This window comes from Pyricularia oryzae, chromosome 3, assembly GCF_000002495.2.
Source record: "Pyricularia oryzae 70-15 chromosome 3, whole genome shotgun sequence".
NCBI classification, from domain to species: domain Eukaryota; kingdom Fungi; phylum Ascomycota; class Sordariomycetes; order Magnaporthales; family Pyriculariaceae; genus Pyricularia; species Pyricularia oryzae.
Genome location: NC_017849.1, coordinates 2,754,732 through 2,775,962, shown reverse-complemented (window position 1 = coordinate 2,775,962; position 21,231 = coordinate 2,754,732). Strand labels below are relative to the sequence as shown.

Genomic DNA, 21,231 nt, shown 5'->3' with positions numbered 1-21,231 from the left:
GGCATCTTCCGTCGTTTCTCTAACGGGTTAGGCTGCTTGATTCACGGGCTGCAGCCTGCCACAAACATCGAAGGGCTCCAAGCCATGTCCGCCACTGGTGACCCACCAAAGTACCTTATTTAGTGGGAGGCGACCTGAGAATTACAGGGCGAGTTTACCCTAACCCTATGCTGCCAGACAGGACTACTGAGCTCCACTCGGAGAGGTGAGCAGCCAGCCTTGTCTAGGTACCTAGGTAGGTAGGGATATGGAGCTCGTTAATCGAATATATATTAAAAAAGGGTACGTTGATTATGTTATTTTCTATGTGGATAGAGAATCAGGCCTCGCATAATACCTGGATACCTGGTTTGGCCACCTGCCTTGCAATGAGTCGTCAACGGCTCAACGAAGAGTACCGACCTAGGTTCTGGCTCCTGAATACTTCCCTAACTAAAGCTAAGTGTAGTTAGTCCCAATAGTGTCACATGGCAAGGGAACTTTAAAGTCGCACAAATTGATAATAATCAGCGCATGATCTCACTACTCTATACTTCTGCTATGCCATTGATATTTCGATGCGATCACTATACTCACTCCATCGACGATACTGAAGGAGCCGGGGATCTGGAAAGCGACTTCTTCCTTGTTCGTCTCTCCGTTTGGTCTTCGCCAGACACAGCGTCGGCACCGCTGTTCCCATCATTCTCCATCGCATCGCTCGCGCTCGTCGCTTTCTTTGCAAGGGGTGATGTCACTTCCGGAGTGACGGATCTCGATTCCGTAGTCCGCTTCTGCGATCTCGGGCCTGCCGCAGCGGCCGACAGCTTCTTACGGCGCTTGTCGGACGCATTGGATGCCGTGCTGGCCCGTCGCGTCACCCCGCATGCTTCGTCCACTTCAATGGTTGGCGTGGCGCTCCTCGAGGTTGCGTTTGAGGAGAAGCTTCCTCGTCTCACACTGCTGCTGCGCGTGCGACGGTGTTCCCGCTCGACGCTGAGGTGTGTCGAGGCATGGCGGCTATGGCCGTGGGGCTTCTCGGCGGTGTGCTGTTGTAGTTGCTGTGCCGCCGCGAGCTGCTGTTCAGGCCTGACCTTGTATCGAGGAAGCCACCACAACCAGCCACCGCGCTGCATCCTCAGCTTCTTGTCGTGCTCCTTGACCTTGACGCGTATCAGCGCTCGGCGCTCGTTCTCTCGTTCCCAATACTCGGTCCGGAAAAGTTCCCAATTCTCACGGAAAGTGGGCGAGAAGGGCTTTGCAAACAGCAGCAGCTTTAGATAATCGCCACCTGGAGCAAGATCCTCCTCGTGTGCACCCCTCTCCTCGTCTTCGCTCACGACCGGTAGTGCCGGGTGTCCCTGGGCCGACAAATTCAGCTGAGCATCTACTTCACGCAATACCTGCGGGTCGACGTAGCGGTATGACGATCCCGTGTTAGAGAACAGGCCATATGTCAAAAACCAGCCAGTGGTGGCGAGTGTCTCGGCCCACCACGGCTGCTTCTGAATCACAATCTTGCAGTTGAAGCCGCGCAGTCCGCGGTTGGAGATGGCGAACCAGCGGCGCGGCCAGCGCACGCCACGATCCCAAATGCCCGTAGCCCAGACAAGGCATACCGTTATCAAGCCTCCGGTAAAACATACTCTCTCCGCCATGTCAACCATCCAATATACCGAGCCACCTACACCACGACCATCTTCGCGAGGTGCAAAGAACAGGGCATATCCGAAGCCGCAGGTCCACAATGTAAGCAGCGTCAAGAAGAAGCTGTGGTGACGTCGTCGTGCTCGGAGCTCGAGATATTGGGCCCTGAGAGAGGCTTCGAGGACCAGAAGGTTGAGGTAGATCATCGATGGTGAGCTTGGGGTGTGCGAGAGCGGATCGCCGGCCTTGGATGTAGTCGACGACGAGATGGGACTGGTCCCGGAAGCACTCTTGCCCGCCGACTCCCGGCCGGGGAGCGGCGCCCCCTTGACTATGGAGTCTAGGGTGTCCGCCATTGTGGCCTGGCCCGGTTATCCGGTGCGCCAAAAGTAGGGTGAAACGGTGATTATCGAGGAAACAAACGGTTCTGTGTGGGAAATTCTCGGGGTCGACTTTATAGGGTCGGTCTGCATGTGTATGTCAGGTAATATTGAACAGGCCGCATCGATGCTCGAGATCGGGTAATGGCCTCCTGCCCGGGCGGCAGGGGTCCTTTCAATCACAATGAGAAAGAACAAACTCTGGCGTCCAAGCGTTTGTTTAGCTTGTCGGGCTTAAATCCCTCTCTTCATTCCTAGCTCGTTCTCTCGCTCTCTTGATGATGGGATTTAGCACCCAGTGTTAGATTTACGAGGTACTCCGTACACCTAAGCCCCAGAGCTAGAGGTTATCTACGTATGGCGATCAATTCCATGTGAGATGAACGACATTTGGATTTGTTGAAACGAAGAACAAAATTGGGTCTCCTGAAAGACCCACCGCCCCAGCTACCTCAATTCTGCTAGGAGCCTGGGCTCCTGACCAAAAAGTCTTGAGGTCAGTACTCCATACAAGTCAACGTCATCAAAGCGTTCCGCACTAAGGACAGGGGTTCTCCCGCTATCATGAGTCCACGTGTGTGCTGACAAAGGCCCTTGTACCTGTAAATGCAGCGGCATCTAGCGGGTTTAATGGAGCGATCAATCACAACAAGCGGCATTCGGCTGGAATCGGAAGACTGGGTCGACGCCGCCATCTTGTGCTAGGGAGTCGATTCATTAGACGTAGGTACCTGTCTGCAGTCGTGCCTGAGCAAGTACTGCGTATCTAGGTAATTACCGTAAAGCTTAACTAAAAAGTATCCATCCATCTGTATGGTTGTTCGCGCAGCTCAGCCCCCAACAGACGGCGGGTGCCACACGCATACCGGCCTTACGTGTACCGTATCTCCATACCCTAGAAGCCAGTTCTAAGTCCGAAGCGCCTCTTATCATTAACATTCCGAATCCCCGGTGAATTCGTCAAATAAGAAAAGCAGCCGGGCGCTGTGCCTCGACGCCCGTAGCACCCGGCATGATCAGCAACACTCGCGTCGTGTTAGCAGCTGCCTCGCTCTCTTCTGTCGCGCCGCGTTTTCCCAACACTTCTTCGACTGCCAGCGGCAACAGCAACAACAACAAGAACAACAACGCCAGCACAAGTGTCAGCGTCGGTGTCGGCAACAACAAAAGCAACAGCACAAGCGCAACAATATCCCTGTCGAGCGGCGAGAGTATCCCCTCGTCGGCAAAGACCAGGCCCGCAAGAACAACCTCCACATCGAGACAGCAACCGCCGGCCTCCCCACAAGGCGCAACCCCAGAGCCTCGTTATCCTGAACCCCCCGCTCTGCGCACAATGTCGGCTTACTTTCCACTTGGATACAAGGACGCTGCCTACCAGTGGGTGAGTTTTCTAATACTCGTTATCTCTGGCTACATGGTCACTGACGTCAAATTCCCAGTGGACAAGCGTAACACCGCCAATAGCACAGCAAAACCTTCTTTCATACATCCCTTACATCAAAGCCTCGCTGGGGGCAGCCGCAGCAGCAGCCATTCCCAAGCCTGATTCTACCACCCAGTCTGACCCCTATGGCCGACGGACGTGGCGCACCAGCATGGTGCAGCTCTCGGGCAAGGACAGAGCCATAAACGAGTTCACTGTCGAGAGGGAAGGCGAGGAGGTTGACAACACGCTAGTAGTCCTGCACGGCTACGGGGCCGGGCTTGGTTTCTTCTACAAAAACTTTGAGCCCCTTACCCGCGACCCTGGCTGGAGGCTACACTCTCTAGACTTGCTTGGCATGGGCAACTCGTCACGGCCCTCCTTCAAGGTGTATGCCAAAGAACAGAAAGCCAAGATCAGGGAGGCTGAGGATTGGTTTGTCGATGCTCTTGAGGAGTGGCGCCGCATTCGAAAAATCGAAAAGTTTACACTACTAGGGCATTCTCTGGGCGGATATTTGGCCATATCATACGCCATAAAATACCCGGGTCGTCTCAACAAACTCATTCTAGCCTCCCCTGTGGGTATTCCCGAGGACCCATATGCCGTCAACGCGGAAATGCCGGAGCCAAGCTCTTCGACCATTGCAAATGAGTTTACGCAAGACCAAAAAGAGGACATCGTCAAGGCTACAGAGCCTGTAAAAGACAAGAACAACTTCCTTAACGCCCGGCCAAAAGCAGAGGCCAAGGCTACGAACGACAAGGAGCCGCCGAAAAGGCCAATCAATAAGTGGTTCGTCTGGCTCTGGGACGCCAACGTCTCACCTTTCAGCCTCGTGCGGTTGTCCGGGCCTTTCGGTCCACGTCTTGTCTCGGGTTGGACGAGCCGGCGCTTCAGCCACCTTCCCGAGGCTGAATCTCAGGCCCTGCACGACTATTCGTACTCGCTCTTCCGTCAACGTGGAAGCGGCGAATACGCCCTGGCCTACCTGCTCGCACCTGGCGCCTTTGCCCGCAGTCCCATGATTAACAGGATTCAGGAGGTTGGTCGGCAGGTCTTCAAAAAGGAGGACGGCTCCCAGACCCGCGAGACCGGCATCCCTGTCGTTTTCATGTACGGCGAGCAGGACTGGATGGACATAGGCGGCGGCTATGCGGCGGAGGAGAAGCTCAAGGCCAGGTCTAGGCAGGCGCTGCTGCAAGGCACTGAGGAGGAGAAGAGGAAAGAGAACGGCAGGGCGAGGGTCGTGTCGATCCCCAAAGCCGGCCACCATCTATACATCGACAACGCCGACGAGTTCAACAGGGTTGTTATGGAGGAGTTGAGGGCCACGGCGGAGCAGGTTCGCAAGGAGAAATCGGCATGAAGGAGATGATGGCATGGTAGAGGCATTATTAGGAGTTTTAAGGTTTTTTTTTTCTTTTTTTTCTTTTTTTTTTCTGCACATGCCTCTTCACGCTGGCTGCTGTACAAAATAAGGAGGCACACGCTCTATTTTTTTTTCTTGTTTTTTTCTCTCATCTTGAATTTTGAATACTCAAAATGCATGGCGTCTCTGGTCGACTACTTACATCCTTATACTATTCTAGATTAGAAGCGCAACAGCTGGCCAGTCCTGATCAGGGACTGGTTTATATATACACGCGTTATACAGGAACTCACGCGCAAACATTTTCCTTCTTCACTGCTACTTTCATAAAACCATTACTATCATGATTCATTGTCTTGCCGGAAATGACTGCAACTTGGATTTGGACTTCTCTTGTGCCATCAGAACAAAAACCAGAAGGGCTCGATTACATTGTGATTTAGTGACTATCAAGTAACCTCACCAGACTTAGTCTAAGGTTGGTTGTTTTCTAACATTGATGAGGGAGAAAGAGAGAGAAATGCATAAACAAAGCTCATAATATAGCAGTATTTCCAAGAAATGGCCAAGAGTGGCTCTTGATATTCGACAAAGAGGAATAAAAAAGAAAAGCAAATAAAAAACGCCCGATGCCAATGACACAAAAACTTATTCTACGTTGACTCACTTAAATAAAAAAGAGTGACCATGGCAGCTCACATACGTCCGCCTAAATCATCCTCACTTTCACGGAAAACACTTCTCCTCAAGGGGCTCCCATGCTGCGCATTGATGACTCGAGTTTGCTGCTGCGGCCGCACACTCAAATAATCCTGGGGCTCGTCGTCGGTGGTAGGTGGCGACACCAGAGGTGGTGTGCCTACCAAAGGATGGTTGCCGCCTGGCGCCGTGGGCCCACTGCTCGCCGGGCTGATGATACTGTTGGCTTGGGCCGAGGATATGTCGGTCGTGTAATTACTTGACCCATCGGCGTTCATGTATTGCGACAAAGGGCCGCGCCCAGGAGAGCCGGTGGCTGTACCGCTATGGACCGAAGACACCGTCTCATCGGACAAGTGTCGCAAGTGTCGACGGTCACGGTCGCTGATTCCTGAGACACCCGACTCGTTGCGAGGAGATGGGCTTTGTTGGCGATCGGGCTGGTAGTTTTGAGCAGCAGCCATTCCGACACCTGCTCCGACACCGCCGTATCCGCCTACTGAGCCAAGAGATGGCGAATCGGGACGGATACCTGGAACAGCGTCACCATTGCGGAAGCCACTTTCGCTCGGTCCCGAAACTCTCGAGATACCTGAGGCATGGTCAGTCTGGTTTATTGAAGAGTATAGATTAGAGCTGTGGATGGAGCCCCCGTGGTTCTGATGCAGGTGTGAGTGTTTGTTGATGATCTCTACGGGCGTGAGGCCTGTGTCTTGCAGCTCGATTCGGGGAGATGTGTCTGTTTGACTAGCCGTTAGATGATGATCTTGAAATGCCAGGGGATGCAAGCTAGCAGATTATATACATACCCATCAGCTCAGCTACCTGCGTATCCATCATCTCTGCCGGCGGCGGGGCTGGCTTAAAAACAGGTGTGACAGGAGGCACCGGCTGAACGATTCCAGGGGTAATAGGGGTGCCAGTTTCCATGTCAGGGGTGAAATAGGTATCCTCTGTTGCGGTCACTGTCGGCGCCTTGCCTTCGCTAGGATGGCCACGCATCCAGGAAATAATCTTGTTGCCATTCTCATCTCTCTCCTCAGTTACCAGGCCGTCGCCCTGAGCTTGGCGGCGGCGGCGCCTGAAGCATATAATGGCAAGGGCGATGATCGCAATGACAACGATGCCAACGAGAGAACCAACAAGGGGCCACGTGAAGCTGGGAGGGCCACCGCTACTGCCACTGCCACCCGATTGTGAGCCCTCACTGGCGGCAGAGGCATATGGGTAGTGTGTGGAGATTTTCGATGTTGGATAAGTTTCCGCGAAAACGCTACCAAGCTCTGCAGTCTTCCATCCCGTAGGGTCGGGTGACTTCAAGGTAGCGCCGCCGTGCTCATCGCCACCAATCATGGCGTTTATCATCAAAGGGACGCCGTACTTGTTGTACTTTGCGGGATCGTACGAGTCCAGCCACTTCAGTGAGGTCAGGTTGAAGACCTGGATCACACTTCCTTCCACACAGGAGGACCTCGCTCCTGTCAATGGGGTGAACCCTCCGATTACCATCATCTGGTCCGGGTAAGGCATCACACATTTGTGGCCTGCGCGAGCGTGACTGGGCTTTCCAGAGTATACCTTCATCCAGTGGAATGAAGGGAGCGAGAGGAGATAGACGTCGTCACTAAACTCCTTCAGCGGGTCGAGTCCGTTGTATCCTCCATACCAGTATATGCTGACGCTAGACATGTCTTGTGCGGGGGCCACCACAGTACAGCCTCGGGCCATGGTTCCCGGTGGCTGTCCGTTGGTGGGCTGCTGATACCATTTATCGTTGGCGATGTCGTAAACGTCAATCGTATTCATGAATCCGCGACCATCGGAATCCTGTGAGCCTCACTATTTAGTATGCAGACTCACATCGAGGAAAAGTTACAGTTAGCACGGGGTGGACTTACTGCCTGGGCTTGATTGGCCGATCGACGGGTATTAAAAGCATATTCTGGGAATGTCACACCTCCGATAGCAAGCAAAAGTCCCTGTTTGCCGTAAGGAACCCATACCAGCTCGGGGTTGGCACGACCTTTGATGTCGTCAGGCAGTGTAATGTTGTTCCACCGTTTGTCGGCATCCTGAGTGAGGTCTACGGTAATCAATGTATTCGAGACGTTGACAGGAGTGATTGGGATCGTGCTCTGGCTCTGGGGCTGGAAAATCTCGCCATGTGATGGGGATCGCAAGCCTCCGAAGTAAAAGGCCTTGTTTTCCGATGGGGCGCTTGCCGCGCCGCCGTAGGCCACATAGCGGGTTATGTCTTTGTCTTGCGGCAGGCGCGCGATTTCGAATCCACGTCGGAAGCTGACCCCCGATCCTGATGCCTTGTAACTGAGAATGTCGTCTGCACGAGGCGCCGCCACACTGTCCCTGCGCCGTGTCATGCCACCATAGAAGTAGAATTCATTGTCGTTTCCCATCAACGCACCGTCTACGTAATTCGGCGCAAAACTGGCGCCGCCCTTGGATATAGTCCCCAGAATGGAACTTATGTTGGCCGACGTATTAAAGGATTTGCCGAAATTGAGACTGTACATGTACCCCAAGGGGTTGTCTAGATCGTCATGTTAGTTACTGTATAAGTGAAAAAGTAACTTGTAAATATCGATCGAACGGCCACGTACCGTCCACGATATAAGGGCCGTACGACCCATCCGCAAGTCCTGGGGCCCATGCAAGATGGCCTCCATCTAAGTAAAGAGTGTCCTTCACTTGGATAGCTTTTTGATGAAGTCTCAGTTAGCAATGGTTCGATGGTACTCGTTGGTGGGCCAGACAACAGTACTCACCTCGCAGTGCTTCCCATGTGCACATCGTGGAGTTGATCTGGTTTTCCATCCAGCCTGCTTCTTGTGCAACGGCGCTTGATGACAGGGCCATCGCAGCAACGACGACTCTACCCATCAGGGCCTGTGTTGACCTGGACATAGCGCGAGATTTTGCAGGAGGACTCTGTGGTCCTTGTTCAACGAGGTTCTTCGTCGCCGACGAGGCAGTGTTTGCTTCAGGAACAGGCGGAGAAGATGTTGGGTAACCCGAGAAGTTTCTTTGCAGTCGGAGGGACAGGTTTTGTCTGGCGCCTTGCGTTGACTTGACCACACACCAAGAAATTACAGGCGAGACATTATCATAAACAGACAAACAGAGAATTGGGCGACTGGACAACGGGGTGGAATGCTATTGGAGATTAAGAGAGCAGGTTCTGGTCATCAGCAACCTTAACTCAAAGAATGCCGAGAAGGCTGAACGTCACGAATGCGGCAAGAAATTTACTCATGTGTTCGCATCGATGGCGAGTTGTTCCTTTGTCCAAAAAGGGGACAAACAGGAAATCGAATCGGACTTTGGGACGGGACCAAGAGGCGGAGCTAACTCCAGATGCAAGGAGGAACGGGGTCTTTCACCGTCAGACAGGGTCGGACAGCGCCCCCAACCGTGGTTTAAAGAGAAAACAATCCGGTTGGGCCAATGTACCGGTATTATTGTTGAAATGCCCCTTTGCGGCCAAGGTGGGTTGGTAGAGGAAAAAAAAAAGATCAGATATGGTTATTGTGGAGTGAATTGACCATGTAATACACATATCAATCAGCAAGGAAGAGGAGAGGATCTGGGTGAGGCACAAAGTCGACCAGCAATAGGTTCACTTCCAAAAGGCATTCGATTTCGAGGCTCCGTGTGCCCTGGTTGAATACCTGGCCGCCCCTATCCGAAAGCATCCCGGGCCAACAAGAAGAGTGGCAAAATTCACTGGAGGGAGTGTGCCGAATCCAGAGACTGTATTGAAGTGAGAGAGGGATATTATGCCGCATTCCAGATAAAGAAAACAGGCTCACTCGAGCCATGCCCGAGCATGAAATGCCTGCACACCTTCTGCAGACTTATAAGGTACATACCTGGCTTGGTATCTTGGCTAGTGTTGTTATTGGGGAGAATTGGGAAGGGTGGACAGAAGGTTGCATTCTGGATGAATAGGAAGAAACTGAGTTAGGGCTTACCCAGCTCTTGCTTACGGAGCGGGAAATTCTCAGCCTTGCTGCTCTACATATAATTCCTATTTCGATACCTGCTCAATGTGGATTGGCAAGGTAGATACCTAGGTACCTAAGGTAGCGACCTGGAGTGTCTCTGTCGTCTCTAGGCAACGAAGTGAGGTAGGTAAGTCTATGCACATGATCAACGAGCTCCGTTAAAGCGTAGGTAGCCAAGGCCAGGCTGACATGTAGGGTTTGAATCTGTCAGACTTTCGGCTGTCAGCGCATTGGGAACGGAAATGGTGGGGTTGGTATTATCTCGCCTTCCTTTTGCCTGTCTTCTTAGACTGTTTGACTGTTTGACTGCAAGGGGGGACAAGACAAGCAAGGCCCGGGGAGGGGGGTAAATGGCAGGCAGGTGAAAAGTACATTGCGGTGAAATCTCCTGACTATTGAGAGTCCTGAGTCCTCCCTTCGGAGATGAATTGAGAAGTATGGAAGTCAAGCACGGTCACCCAGCGACCCCAAGATCTTCATTCCACATTTGATTCGTCTTTGATTCGTCTGGCAGGTGTGACTTATTTTCATTTGCATTCCGGAGAGCCCCGATGATTTGAAAAATTGAGTTGCCATGCAACCATGCCAGCCACATGGTTGTCACCCGCACGTCCAGAAGTCGACGATCATGGCTATTATGGGGTTTGAAAAGAAGAAAGAAAAAGAAAGAGAAACATAAAGCATAGGTCGGGCTGAGAGTCGCGTAAACGGTCAAACGGGATTTCCAGACCTTCAACTGTCGCCTCTGTTGATGCTGCCAAGGCTGCCTGGGAACCCGGCTAACAATTTGCTAACGTAGGTACAGAGGTAATTAGAAGGTGTCATGTACATGAGAGAGATCGTCCAGGGTGGTAACGTTTTCGGCATCCATGTGAGGCCTTCCAGATGCGTTATTCCCCACAAACCGGCAGCTTTTATTGATCCTAGTCGACTTGTGATTGGTTGAAAATGAGAGCCGCCGGGGGTTCAATCAGCGTCTTTGCCATAGACTTGCGTCGCATCGTTCTTTCCTGAAAGGGAAGGGGGAAAAAAGAGAAAAAAAAAAGAGGTTAGCAAAGACGCAAAGGCATGGATGAATGCCCGCCCTATCTTTCCAGATTGTCGCAGTCAGCTTCCATGTCAATAGTGCCGACCTACGAAGTACCTTATCTACCACCTAGGTACATACCTCGGTACCTTACCTTGTGTTTACCCAGACTGAGCTTAAATTCTCTCCAAAACAAAATAGCTCCTCCTGCTTTCGTGTGTGTGCTAATACCTCTCGCACAGGATTTGGTCTTACCCACCGTCTCCACACGCTCCTGTGTATCTTTCTTTGTCTGTCTGTACCAGAAAGTGACGAGAGTCGGTAAGCAATCCGTGTAAGCACGCAAGCGAAGCTCTTCCTATCAATATCGGCCGATTCTAGGCAGATGGGCGAGTTGGCAGCAACGACGTCGTTGGTTGGTGGTTAAATAAACTCAACCACAATTGCAGGCAAGAGAAACCGCACAAGTTGACCGACGAACAAGGCCCATTCTTCTTGGCAAGGCAAAGGCTCTCAATGATCTTGTTAAGGGGTTCCAGAACACAAGGCCTACAATCAGATCGGCTCAACTCTTTCGTCCTATTAGAGCCAGCAGAAAATCGCCAAGTTGATTGAATTTACTGCACATTGATTTTCACCCAGTGAGTTTTCGATCATTCACAAATATTGATAGCTCGACTGCGAGTGAATGGGTACCTACCTACCTACCTACCTAGGTAAGGTATATACCATGATCAACCAACCCCGCAATATCCCACGTCACCTGAAAGTTGCAGCCTTGCCTGACGACGACGATGCGGACCGCTACCACACATCTCTGCGCACCCTCCGAGTTGTGAGGTCTTTTTTGTTGTCCACTTGTTCCCACTAGGCAGGTGGAGATCTTGACTACATACGGATACGGGTGTGTGGTACTATATCTACCTTATATTGAATACGGACAACCTTCTCTTTTGTTGGTCGAGGTTGGCTATTATTAAATCGCAGTCCGTCACAACCGCTTTGTCCGCCCTTTCATCGGCCCATGCCAAGGCGACAGAACACCACCAACAAGACCCCTGCCCGCATCCGAACCACGTCTTCGACACGACCTCCCTACTTACATTAGGTACCTTGCTTGCTTGCCTAGGTACCTACCTAGGTTTTCTTCAGCCGCCGTATAGCGCGGTATCTGAATCTGGACTTGTCCTTCTGCTCAACCCCCGACCCACCACCCATCACTTGCCACAACCGGCTTTGCTCCCCCGCTCCTTGTCCCCGAGATTTCTTGACTCGAGCTTTGCATCCTTCTCGTCCTTGAAATGCATTCGCATTCTAGCGCTCTTCGTTGCTCGATGAGTGACTGTCATTCCTGCCCCTCTAAAGTACGGTACTTTTCACGGCTCCGGTAGGCAGACTGGCACCAGGTCCAGTCTAGTTTCTGACCAAAAGTCCGCCCCACCTACCATACATTAGCCGTACTTCCCCTCTGGTCTGCAGGAACCCATCGTGTCTTTTACTTGGTGTCTTTAGCCTTTACACATTCATCACTCGGGCCATACCCTCTTGCCTCTAACTCCTATCGGTGGTTCATGGTTAAGGTGCAGAAGCAGAGGCACAAGCAGAATCCCTGTCTGTGATGGGAATTACAGTAAAGTTTACTTGTTAGTGCAGCCAACGACACCAAGGTTGGACAGAGCATTACCAGCTTCTTTTGCTGCTCTCTAGATACTATCGGCGGACTGCCCCGGCACATGGGTTTTCGTCGCTTGTCAGCGTTGCCCATGTTGCCAAGCGAACAATGTGGTAGTAGTGAGCCGGACAAAGAAGCGGGGACCCTTTACCACGGCCATTGATGATTGATGACGCCAGCCGTTGCTTGAATCTCAAGTAGGTAAATATCTTTGCTCTCAACACACGCCCATCATGTCGCCTCCACGGCCGGGTGCACCGCCCGGGTGTGAGGTACCTACCCCTGTACGGGCACTGCGATAGCGACAAGGATCAGGCATGGTTGCTCTATGTATGGCACCCATACTCCTCCCATGCCACTTTGTGTTGCATTCACTGGATGTTGTGGTGTATGTCATGGCACTTGCATCCGGAGCTCTCTGTTTCCCTTGGGAGCTCGACTTGGGTTTCGCCGAGGAGTACGATGGTATTCCTCATCGGGCAGCCCTCCTCTCCAGTGTTATTATGTGATGGCTGGGAAATCAAGGCCCATGTTGCATAGGTGACGGCTCGGCTCATCTCGCCGCTTGCTGATATGTATTTGGCAAGCTGCTGCCCTCCACTGCTACCTACCTGCAGAAAAGTCTCTCCTCCTTCTTTGCCCGCGCTTGTCTATGAGGTCGCAAGCAGTCGGTCGCTTACAGCAAACTCGGCCAGGTCTGGATTGGCGTTCACGTAGTTGCACAACAACTTATTGGCACTAGAAAAGCCAATAGAGCTACTGTCTACAAGCAGCCACTACGACATAGCAACTGCACAGCTTTGGTGCCGGCTACCTACTGCTTACTAAAGGTATGAGCTTCATATTTCCCAATTACCCTCCCTAAGCTTCTGCTAATATGACACTCAATCTTGTAGTTAGCCACGAACATTTGACTTCCATACCGGCTGTACATAAATCAGTTGCAGGCTTGACACGCTTTAAGTATCTGGAGAAACTCAGGTGGTATTTACAAAGTCAAAGCTACTTGCTTGCTGTCTCGCGAGGAAATGGTACTATCATGGCAGTTTTGGGCTACGGCGGCCCTGGCGCTCAGTCCATTCGTTGCTGGCGCCGGGGAGCAGTCCATCCAAGGTCGCAATGAAACGACTGAGATCGAGGCAGGAGTATTGCTTCACTGCAAGCACAAGGAAGGCTACCTCTGCTTTGATCATTGCTTTGATGGTGGCCAAGGAAGTTGTGCTGCCTACTTTGAGAGCAAGGGGGTGCCGCCCAAGACCATAATATCGACTGTAACGTGAGTATAGTCAATCATCTTGTAGTTCCCTTTTTGTAATAGGCTCTCGAGCATTGTCTAATTATGCGGTGGTCAACTAGAACTAGGTCTTTACTCACAGATACGATAACTGTGACCAAGACATCAACTGCAACTGAGACGTCAACTATGACGAAAACTTCGACGGTTCAATCGATTGTTTGGGCAACAGACACTGTCACCGAGTCCTTCACAGCAACAAAGACGGCAACAGAGACCGCAACGGCTACGGAGACTGTGCGACAGACCACACGGCTGACCACCACAGCTACCACAACCAGCCTGTCAACTGTGGTAACAACGTTCCCGCCTATGACTGTTACCATGACTCTCTCGGGGACAACAGTCTTCAGCACCATTTCCGCAAGCACTATGACACGCGTTGAGACTGTAGAGGTCATTCAAACCATCACTCTAGCACCAGAGACACTTATCCTGGCCACCACAACGCCTTCGCCAGTAACTGCCTGCCCGGCACCTACAGCAGCAGCTCTTGGAGCCCCTCGATCTAGCAGTTTCAGGCTGAAATGGGGCTGTGAACCCGGCTACGTCTGTAGTCCTCCAAAGCCAGAGGGCTGCAACGCTTGGGGCAGTTGTCCTCCAAAGGATTACGTTTGTGAGCCACAGTATTGCCGCCCTGCTCCGCCACCTCAAATAGCCCCCGAGACAAGCAGCAATGAGACCGGCTGGGTGCCTCCCAATCCCTTTTACTTCAATTTAGATCCCACAAAGTTCGGACTCACAGGCTCAATTTTTGAGAAGTACGAGATCATTCAGGTGGTTGAAGGACGGACAATAACGGTCACCACCGGTGACTGGACTCCCCATGCCTCCGTGGCCCAAGCCACAGCCGCTCCAGGAAACCCAGGCTTGCATATGTACAAACCCAGGAAGCGCGGCGATAAGCCCATTGGCCCACGCAAGATCCTGTCTTGGAAGAACCTCAGGAACGTCATGAAGCATGCCAAGAGACTATACCGGCGGCAGAACGGGGCACGCATCCCCGAAAGAATGTCCATTTGCTACACGCCGTGCAACGCAGCTTTCATTGCAGCTCAGGATATAGGTTTGGTTCCACGACTTTGCGTGGAAGGCTCCTCATACCAGGACGACGTAAATGGCTGCTGGGAATGCCTCGATCTGTGGAGGAATGAAACACAAACGGGTAACGTCAGGGAGTACGTCGGAGACCAGTTCGAAGAATATCTCGCGTACTGCGATGTCAACGACGGCACAGTCCCGCCATCGGGTCCGCAGAGCATCGTATCAACAGAACCAGGTCTCACATCGGCTTCTCAAGGCGGAGCTGTCACAAGCGGAGCGCCCATCCCGATCAGTTCAACCTTGGCCTCAGCTTCAGACTTGACTTCAGACTCGTCTTCGGCCACTACTTTGCCGTCAATCACTGGCCCTGGCCCAACACCAACAGGCTCCAGTCCACCGTCGACTACCGCAACACCTAGGACCACACCATCCGTTCCGGTAGTTTCTACGACGCCATCGCCGCCCACTGTGACAACAGCTGGGGCAGTCTTCTTGAGGAGCAGTCCAGCCAACGCTCTTCTGTTGACGCTTCTTGCAGTCATAGTTGGCCAACTTTGAGCCTGCCGGGGGCATCTACTCCATTTGGCTCGGCGTTTTTGTTTTTCTTAGTCCCTCCCTCTGATCTACTAATGTGTAATGCGGTCTTAATGATTTTGAACCTGGACCATAGTTGAGATATGAATTTGTCTCAGCCCTGCAAGAGGTATTTCCTATGTACATTCTCGATATACTTACTCTCTTGGCTACATACACCCCACTGCGAATACATTCCTTTATAGGTTATAGAAGCAGCCATGAACCTTGGGTTTTGACTTGAGGAAAGACTGAAATTGGAAAATTTTGGTCTGAACTATGTCAAATGATTTGAGAGGACGATACCAGGTTTCCTACCACTCTTTACATGCTCCACGGCGGGAAAGCCTGCTCATATTGCCGTGAGCCCCGTTGTTTATATACATCCCAACTTCAGTTTCGCCAAGGCAAACTAGTTTAACGATAGATGACAATCCGATACCAAACACATTTTATGATTATTGTCTTTTTCGGTGCTATAACACTAGGTGGTCATTGCTGGCACGTAAATTAGAAAGAGCACTGGGCTCATTGTCCAAGATGTCCTGGCCAGTGCTTGCGTCTTTTCGGAATGCCAGACAAAAATCTACGCACCACTTCGTCCACACCCTCTCCCCTCTCCCTTGTTCATGTCAACACCCATTCGCTCGCTGTTCAGGCCATGGGCCGGCTTACAGCTGAGAGAGATAGAGAGATCTCGTTTGCTAGCGGACCCTGAAACCGGCAGATATCAGATCCCTCATATACAAGCACTTCTGCTGACATCACATATCTCATTATCATTTTCCGCCACCGACAGGCGTGTAATCCTGACCTTGGCAAATCTATACTCCTTGGGAGGGACCCAGATGTCAAGCAGATAATCCGTACTTATTCACTGGCGTCAAGAGCCAAACGTTTGCCGTGAATGCTCAGCCTCCGGGAGAGCCGTCCGAAGGTGAGCTGAGGGTGCTATCACGAGCACGGAATACTATCACATGGTCAAGGCTTAAGTGCAATACGCGACCCATAAGAACCGAGTCCTGAACCCGATACTTCTTTTGTTGGAAATTGGCAAACAGGCCGTTGCATAGATTCCATGTGCCGTACGTAGTTCAAGTCTACGGATAGAATATAGGTTACCATATGTATCACCAGAAACGAGGACAACAGCATAGAAATGAGAGAGTAATGAACTGTCTATGACCAAAAAAGTGACATGGAAAAGACGCTACCGGACGGGGATGTTTAAATATATAATGCGAAGGGTAAAGGAAGAAGAAGAGCCAATAAGGAACACATGACGGTCCGATACTAAAGAAAAAGAGAAAAAGAAAAAGAAAAAAAACAGTAAATGGTAGTAGCAGTTCAGGTAAACTCAATATAGAAACGATCCCGACGCGGTAACGAGAATCGCACAAAAGCCAAACAAGAGGGTAATAGTGGAAAAGCGCAAATGCTAAAGTGACAACTGGGGGAATATTTCCATTAGCACTCGTCCATGATCACGAAAACCCTGGAAGCCGAGGGCTTCTTTCGTCGATCGATCCATTAACCATCCCAGGAATGGGTGAGCCTTGATCTTGCGTCCAGGCCGATCCCTAGTATACTGGATAGAGCGCTGAAGAATGAAAGGAAACGACTCCAGGATCCATGCAAAAAAAGAATAAGTCCTGTACCCTGTCGCAAGGTATCATGAGGCATTAGGCCTCTAAAGGGTCAGGATATCGGTGCCCTGTCATGCCATCGTGTTGTCGACAGAGCCCGCCCTCCGAACGCCAAACATTTTTTTTGTCGCGTCTTGTAACATCACCAGTCGCTGCCTCCCTATTGTTAAGGAGGGCGCCTTGCTTGGCTTGCGCCTTTCTGCTCCCAAGCCAGAGTCTTGTTGCCACATCCAATAGGGCTGCTCTTCCCGCACACGCACCGCAGCCTCTTAATCCCTGTTTCTCCCCAACTTCAAGATGAGAGTTGGTTACATCAAGACACACTTGGAGCAGCACCCAGCCTCAGCATCGCTATCGTTGACCTCCATCTTGTTGGATGGGCCACCCGCATTGGAACCTCCGCTACCCGTTGAGTAACCTTGCATCTCACGGTTGTAGCGTCTGATCTCGCGCACAATGTCGTAGAAAGCCTTATCAACGTTGATTCTTGACTTTGCCGATGTCTCGATAAACTTGCAGTTGAACGACCTAGCAAGCGCCTCGCCCTCTATTTCGAGCAACGCATAGAATGTCAGTTTCACGTATTGCCGCCATCGGAGGTAGATGGTGATTTTTTTTGGATGATATCTCGTGACGCACCTTGCCTTGTAACCTCACGCTCACCCTCCAGATCGCACTTGTTACCGACGACGACCATGGGGAAGTAGTCCTTGTCCTTCACTCGCAAGATTTGCTGCTGGAAGGTCGTGATCTCCTCGAAGCTTTGTCGCGACGTGATAGAATAAACTAGCAAGAACCCTTCGCCTGTTCGCATGTATTGTTCGCGCATCGCCGAGTATTCTTCTTGACCCGCCGTGTCAAGAACGTCAAGCAAGGCAACCTCATCGTCGATAACACACTGCTTGCGGTATGAATCTGTATAAAGGACGCGCGGCATTTAGTTTCAGGTCCCTCGCGTGCATGTCTTATTCCGGCGCAGATTTTCCTCCCTCGTATACAGAAAGGGAACGGACCTTCGATGGTTGGGTCGTACTCGTCGACGAAATGGCTCTGAATAAGCTGTATGGTCAAGCATGATTTACCGACACCACCGCCGCCGACAACCACCAGTTTGTACTCGCGTAGGAACTGCAATTGTGGTGAATTGAGAAACAGTTAGCATGCGAAGGAAGCGCGAGAAGCAATGGGCGGCAAGGCTGGCGGGATCGCCGCGCGTAGGTGAGGATATTTGCTGAGATTGCATAGAGCGTAGCATAACAAGCAGTTGGGGGGGCGAAAATCATGGACCGACGACCGACGAACCTTTGACTGAGCCATTTTGTCTATTGAATGTGGAATTCGATCGCTTCTCTCCCGAGGAAAGATACCGGTCGTCAGATTAAAGAAAGAAAAAAAAAGTTAACCAGCCGCGGGTTTGAAATGCGGTCGGAGGCAATTCCAAAAGTCTGGGGATGAGGTCGTGCGGGTGAAGCTTCAAAATAGGACCTGAAACTTGGGAATGGGGGGAAAACAAGAGACGGGCAAGAGGGTTGATTGAGAGGTACGTCCCCTTCCTTAGCAACCGCCTTTTTTTCTTCCCTGGGCCTGCCTGCGTAGGGTTGGTTGGCTGGGGGCTGGTGGGCAGGGAACAAGAAAGGTTCGGGACTGGGGGGGTTTTGGGTTAGGCCGCCAGGCCGAACGGGGTCGCAAGGACAAGCTATGGGGTCGCCTTGATTGGGCAAAGGGGCATGGGAGGGCAATCCCTAGCAGGCGAACGTTGGACGAAGATCGTAGATGGAGCGAGCGGTGCGGACAGGCGGGAGTAGAATTGTACAGCAAATCCAAACAAGAAAAATAATACAAAAATATAAGCCCAAAACAACACAATAAGCAAACAGTTAGCACACAAGGTGATGGTAAGAAGGGGGGAAAGCAAACAATCAAAGGCGCAGCAGCAAGAAAGTCAAAGCAGAAGCAGCAGCAATACTGTGATGAATGTACTGTATAGCGTTCTTTTGTCACTCAGCCAGTCACATATGTAAAGTACATCGAGGTAGGTAGGTGCCTAGCTAGGTACCCAATACATTTTCTATCTAATTTGCTGGGAAAGAAGAGAGTCAGGGTGACTGACAATCAGTAGATTCTTTCGCGACGGGCGAGTGAGGTATCGACCTTCCTCGGCTCAAGTCAAAGATTGTCCTCTGGTCTTTTTTTGGTCTGGTCTGGTTTTTTTCTGGCTGCGTTTGGCTTGGTCTGGTTGCTTGGGTGGCCCAGGCGCTCCTCCGCGAGAACAATTATGGGTCTTGGGTGGTCCCGGGTCCAGGCAATTTTAGGTTAAGTCGGCACTGGCCAGATTGGGAATTGGGCCAGGCAAGACAAAAACAAAACGCGGCGTAACGATGAGGCATGAGCACGATCAGAAGCATTGTAGTGGTAGTAGTGATAGGACGCTGCGTGGGTAGTATTGTTTAATACTCGATGTTCTTGGTGTTTTTTTTTATTCTTATTTCATTCACCCTTTTATTCCCGTCCTCTTTGCAGAGTCCAGTTAGTAGCTGAGATATATATGCGCATGCGCATGATGAATACAAATATAAAAATGGTGATTGTAAGAGGTTGCATACACACCCACATATCCGCATGCATTCATCGATGCACTGCACCACAATGCCTGCACGGCAAACGTGAAAAAAAAGAGCTCTATTAATGGGTTCACACAAATCAACTCCACTGTCAAGAATGACGATCCAATCTAAACCACACAGCGTCGTACCAGCAAATCAAGTGTTAACAGTAATAGACACAGCAGACGAGACGTTATAGCGACGGCATAACGTGACGCATCACCTACTTCGTACCTACCTGCAGCCTTGTTCTAGTAACTCGGCTATCCCACGTCTAGCAAGCGAACCCCTTTTCTTTTCTTGGTCTGTCAGATGCAACCCAATGGCTCGAGTGGGATCAATTGATTGATTGATTGATTGATGAAGCAATTTGGAATGAAAACATGTCTGCTTCCAGAACGCGAGCCGAAAGAAAAAGCCCACCTGGAAAGGAGGGGCACAGCGCAGGGGCTCACTATTGGGCCGTCGGACCTCCTCAATGCTGCAGAGTGGTCCGGGCGCTTGCTAGTGCTTCCTGATTACCTACCCCTGTCGCTCCTTTCTGCTCTTGAGGCCCACCTCAAGCAATCTGATCTACTTCCTAAGTAGCACAAGGTGGATAGGCCGCCTAGGTAAGCAAGTACTCTACGTATCACGTCTACAAAGTAGGCACATTGTACAAGGTAGGGAAGTAATTTAATATATTTTGTTGGCTACCAGGCGAGGGTACATGCAGTTTCACCGAGTCACATCCAGTCTCTCAAGTGCTGGAAATTAAAATCATTATCTGGTATGTAAATAATAGGTAAATGGCATTGACTAACAAGACAACCCACAGTCACTCTTGTGATAGCGACACACATTTTGTCACTGGCATCGGTCGCAACACGTGTCCGAGTTGAAAAGGAAGATTCTCTCGATCTTGATCTTTTGTTGACTTTTTTTTTTCTTTTCTTTTGCCTTTGTTGACTGACAAGATTTCGTGCAGATAATTCAAAATGCTATAAACAGAAGGCATATACATCAGCCAACAAAAAAAAAAGCTTCCCAGAATCGGGCTGATAATATGTGATGATAAATACGAACCGACTAAGACTTAAGCTGATTGATGACTCCGATTGCCAAGACTCAAATCGTACTCGTCAAGGTAGCCAACCAATCCATGGTGACTAAAGACGCTGTATCAATTCATCATCACCTACATTTGCGCATATATGCAGGTATGAGATGGTACGGTCCGTTCCAAACACCTTTTCGTGACCTGTCATTTACATCATCGCAGCGCTTTGTTTAATCAGAAGACTGTCCCACCGTGAGAGTAGATAAGCTCAAGATGCCGCGGCTTCTCAGGTTGCACGAGTTGCTAGCTGATGAGCGGCGTATTTGGCCAATTTGCTTGAAATGTTGTATGAGCCTCAGGTACCCACAAAGGGTCGAAATTGTAGTGAGTACCGATATTGTGGATACCAAAGCAAGGCAAGTGGTTCTCCATGTAGTTCGTAATTACAAAGTACCTACCAACCTAGGTACCTACCTACCTACCTATCTACCTCCCTTGCTCGGTCGGTAGGTACCTTAGGTACCTGGCTGTCCAAAAGATATTGTGATTTATCCAAGGAGATAACCGAATGTCTGAACCCGACCAAATCTTTATCGCCTTCACTGAACCTTAGGGTCAATGAATAGAAGCACGGCCAATCACTTGTGGCCATCAAAATACATGTGTGTATGTCTATATCTTTGGGACTTGTGAGTGAAGGACGCGAAGCGCGAGATGAGACAAGGGAGGAACGAGGAAAAGAAGAAAAAAACGAAATAACAAAACAACACCCTTTCTTTATCCACGCGGCGTTTCGTGGTCGCACTCG

At 50.9% G+C, this 21,231-nt stretch overlaps 6 protein-coding genes across 7 annotated transcripts; 3 read left to right on the top strand and 3 right to left on the bottom strand.

The window, feature by feature from the left end:
* Positions 1 to 217: 217 nt before the first annotated feature.
* On the bottom strand, positions 218 to 2,392 carry MGG_06158 (uncharacterized protein). The gene has a single exon (XM_003711991.1). The coding sequence runs from the start codon at positions 1,980 to 1,982 to the stop codon at positions 573 to 575; it is 1,410 nt and encodes a 469-aa protein (XP_003712039.1). The 5' UTR covers positions 1,983 to 2,392; the 3' UTR covers positions 218 to 572.
* A 248-nt stretch (positions 2,393 to 2,640) lies between these two features.
* On the top strand, positions 2,641 to 5,157 carry MGG_06157 (alpha/beta hydrolase). Its single transcript, XM_003711990.1, has 2 exons — positions 2,641 to 3,390; positions 3,449 to 5,157. Exons 1-2 carry the CDS (start codon positions 3,019 to 3,021, stop codon positions 4,799 to 4,801), a joined length of 1,725 nt encoding a protein of 574 aa, XP_003712038.1. The 5' UTR covers positions 2,641 to 3,018; the 3' UTR covers positions 4,802 to 5,157.
* A 32-nt stretch (positions 5,158 to 5,189) lies between these two features.
* Positions 5,190 to 9,556, bottom strand: MGG_06156. 2 transcript variants are annotated; one of them, XM_003711988.1, is made up of 6 exons: positions 9,391 to 9,556; positions 8,287 to 8,993; positions 8,122 to 8,217; positions 7,402 to 8,051; positions 6,313 to 7,330; positions 5,190 to 6,242 (listed from the first exon to the last, which is right to left on the bottom strand). In XM_003711988.1, exons 2-6 carry the CDS (start codon positions 8,423 to 8,425, stop codon positions 5,500 to 5,502), a joined length of 2,646 nt encoding a protein of 881 aa, XP_003712036.1. In that variant the 5' UTR covers positions 8,426 to 8,993; positions 9,391 to 9,556; the 3' UTR covers positions 5,190 to 5,499. The 2 variants fall into 2 exon arrangements, with proteins under 2 accessions (XP_003712036.1, XP_003712037.1); XM_003711989.1 differs by having other exon boundaries at positions 8,287 to 9,395.
* Positions 9,557 to 10,118: 562 nt separating this feature from the next.
* MGG_16768 (uncharacterized protein) lies at positions 10,119 to 10,471 on the top strand (the record flags this gene model as incomplete). The annotated part of the gene is made up of 2 exons (XM_003711987.1): positions 10,119 to 10,167; positions 10,341 to 10,471. The coding sequence occupies 2 exons, from the start codon at positions 10,119 to 10,121 to the stop codon at positions 10,469 to 10,471; spliced, it is 180 nt and encodes a 59-aa protein (XP_003712035.1).
* Positions 10,472 to 11,810: 1,339 nt separating this feature from the next.
* MGG_06155 (uncharacterized protein) lies at positions 11,811 to 15,584 on the top strand. The gene is made up of 3 exons (XM_003711986.1): positions 11,811 to 13,054; positions 13,121 to 13,500; positions 13,581 to 15,584. The coding sequence occupies exons 2-3, from the start codon at positions 13,253 to 13,255 to the stop codon at positions 15,118 to 15,120; spliced, it is 1,788 nt and encodes a 595-aa protein (XP_003712034.1). The 5' UTR covers positions 11,811 to 13,054; positions 13,121 to 13,252; the 3' UTR covers positions 15,121 to 15,584.
* Positions 15,585 to 16,275: 691 nt separating this feature from the next.
* Positions 16,276 to 18,376, bottom strand: MGG_06154 (Ras-like protein). The gene is made up of 4 exons (XM_003711985.1): positions 18,084 to 18,376; positions 17,795 to 17,909; positions 17,421 to 17,696; positions 16,276 to 17,328 (listed from the first exon to the last, which is right to left on the bottom strand). Exons 1-4 carry the CDS (start codon positions 18,096 to 18,098, stop codon positions 17,090 to 17,092), a joined length of 645 nt encoding a protein of 214 aa, XP_003712033.1. The 5' UTR covers positions 18,099 to 18,376; the 3' UTR covers positions 16,276 to 17,089.
* Between the last annotated feature and the right edge of the window lie 2,855 nt (positions 18,377 to 21,231).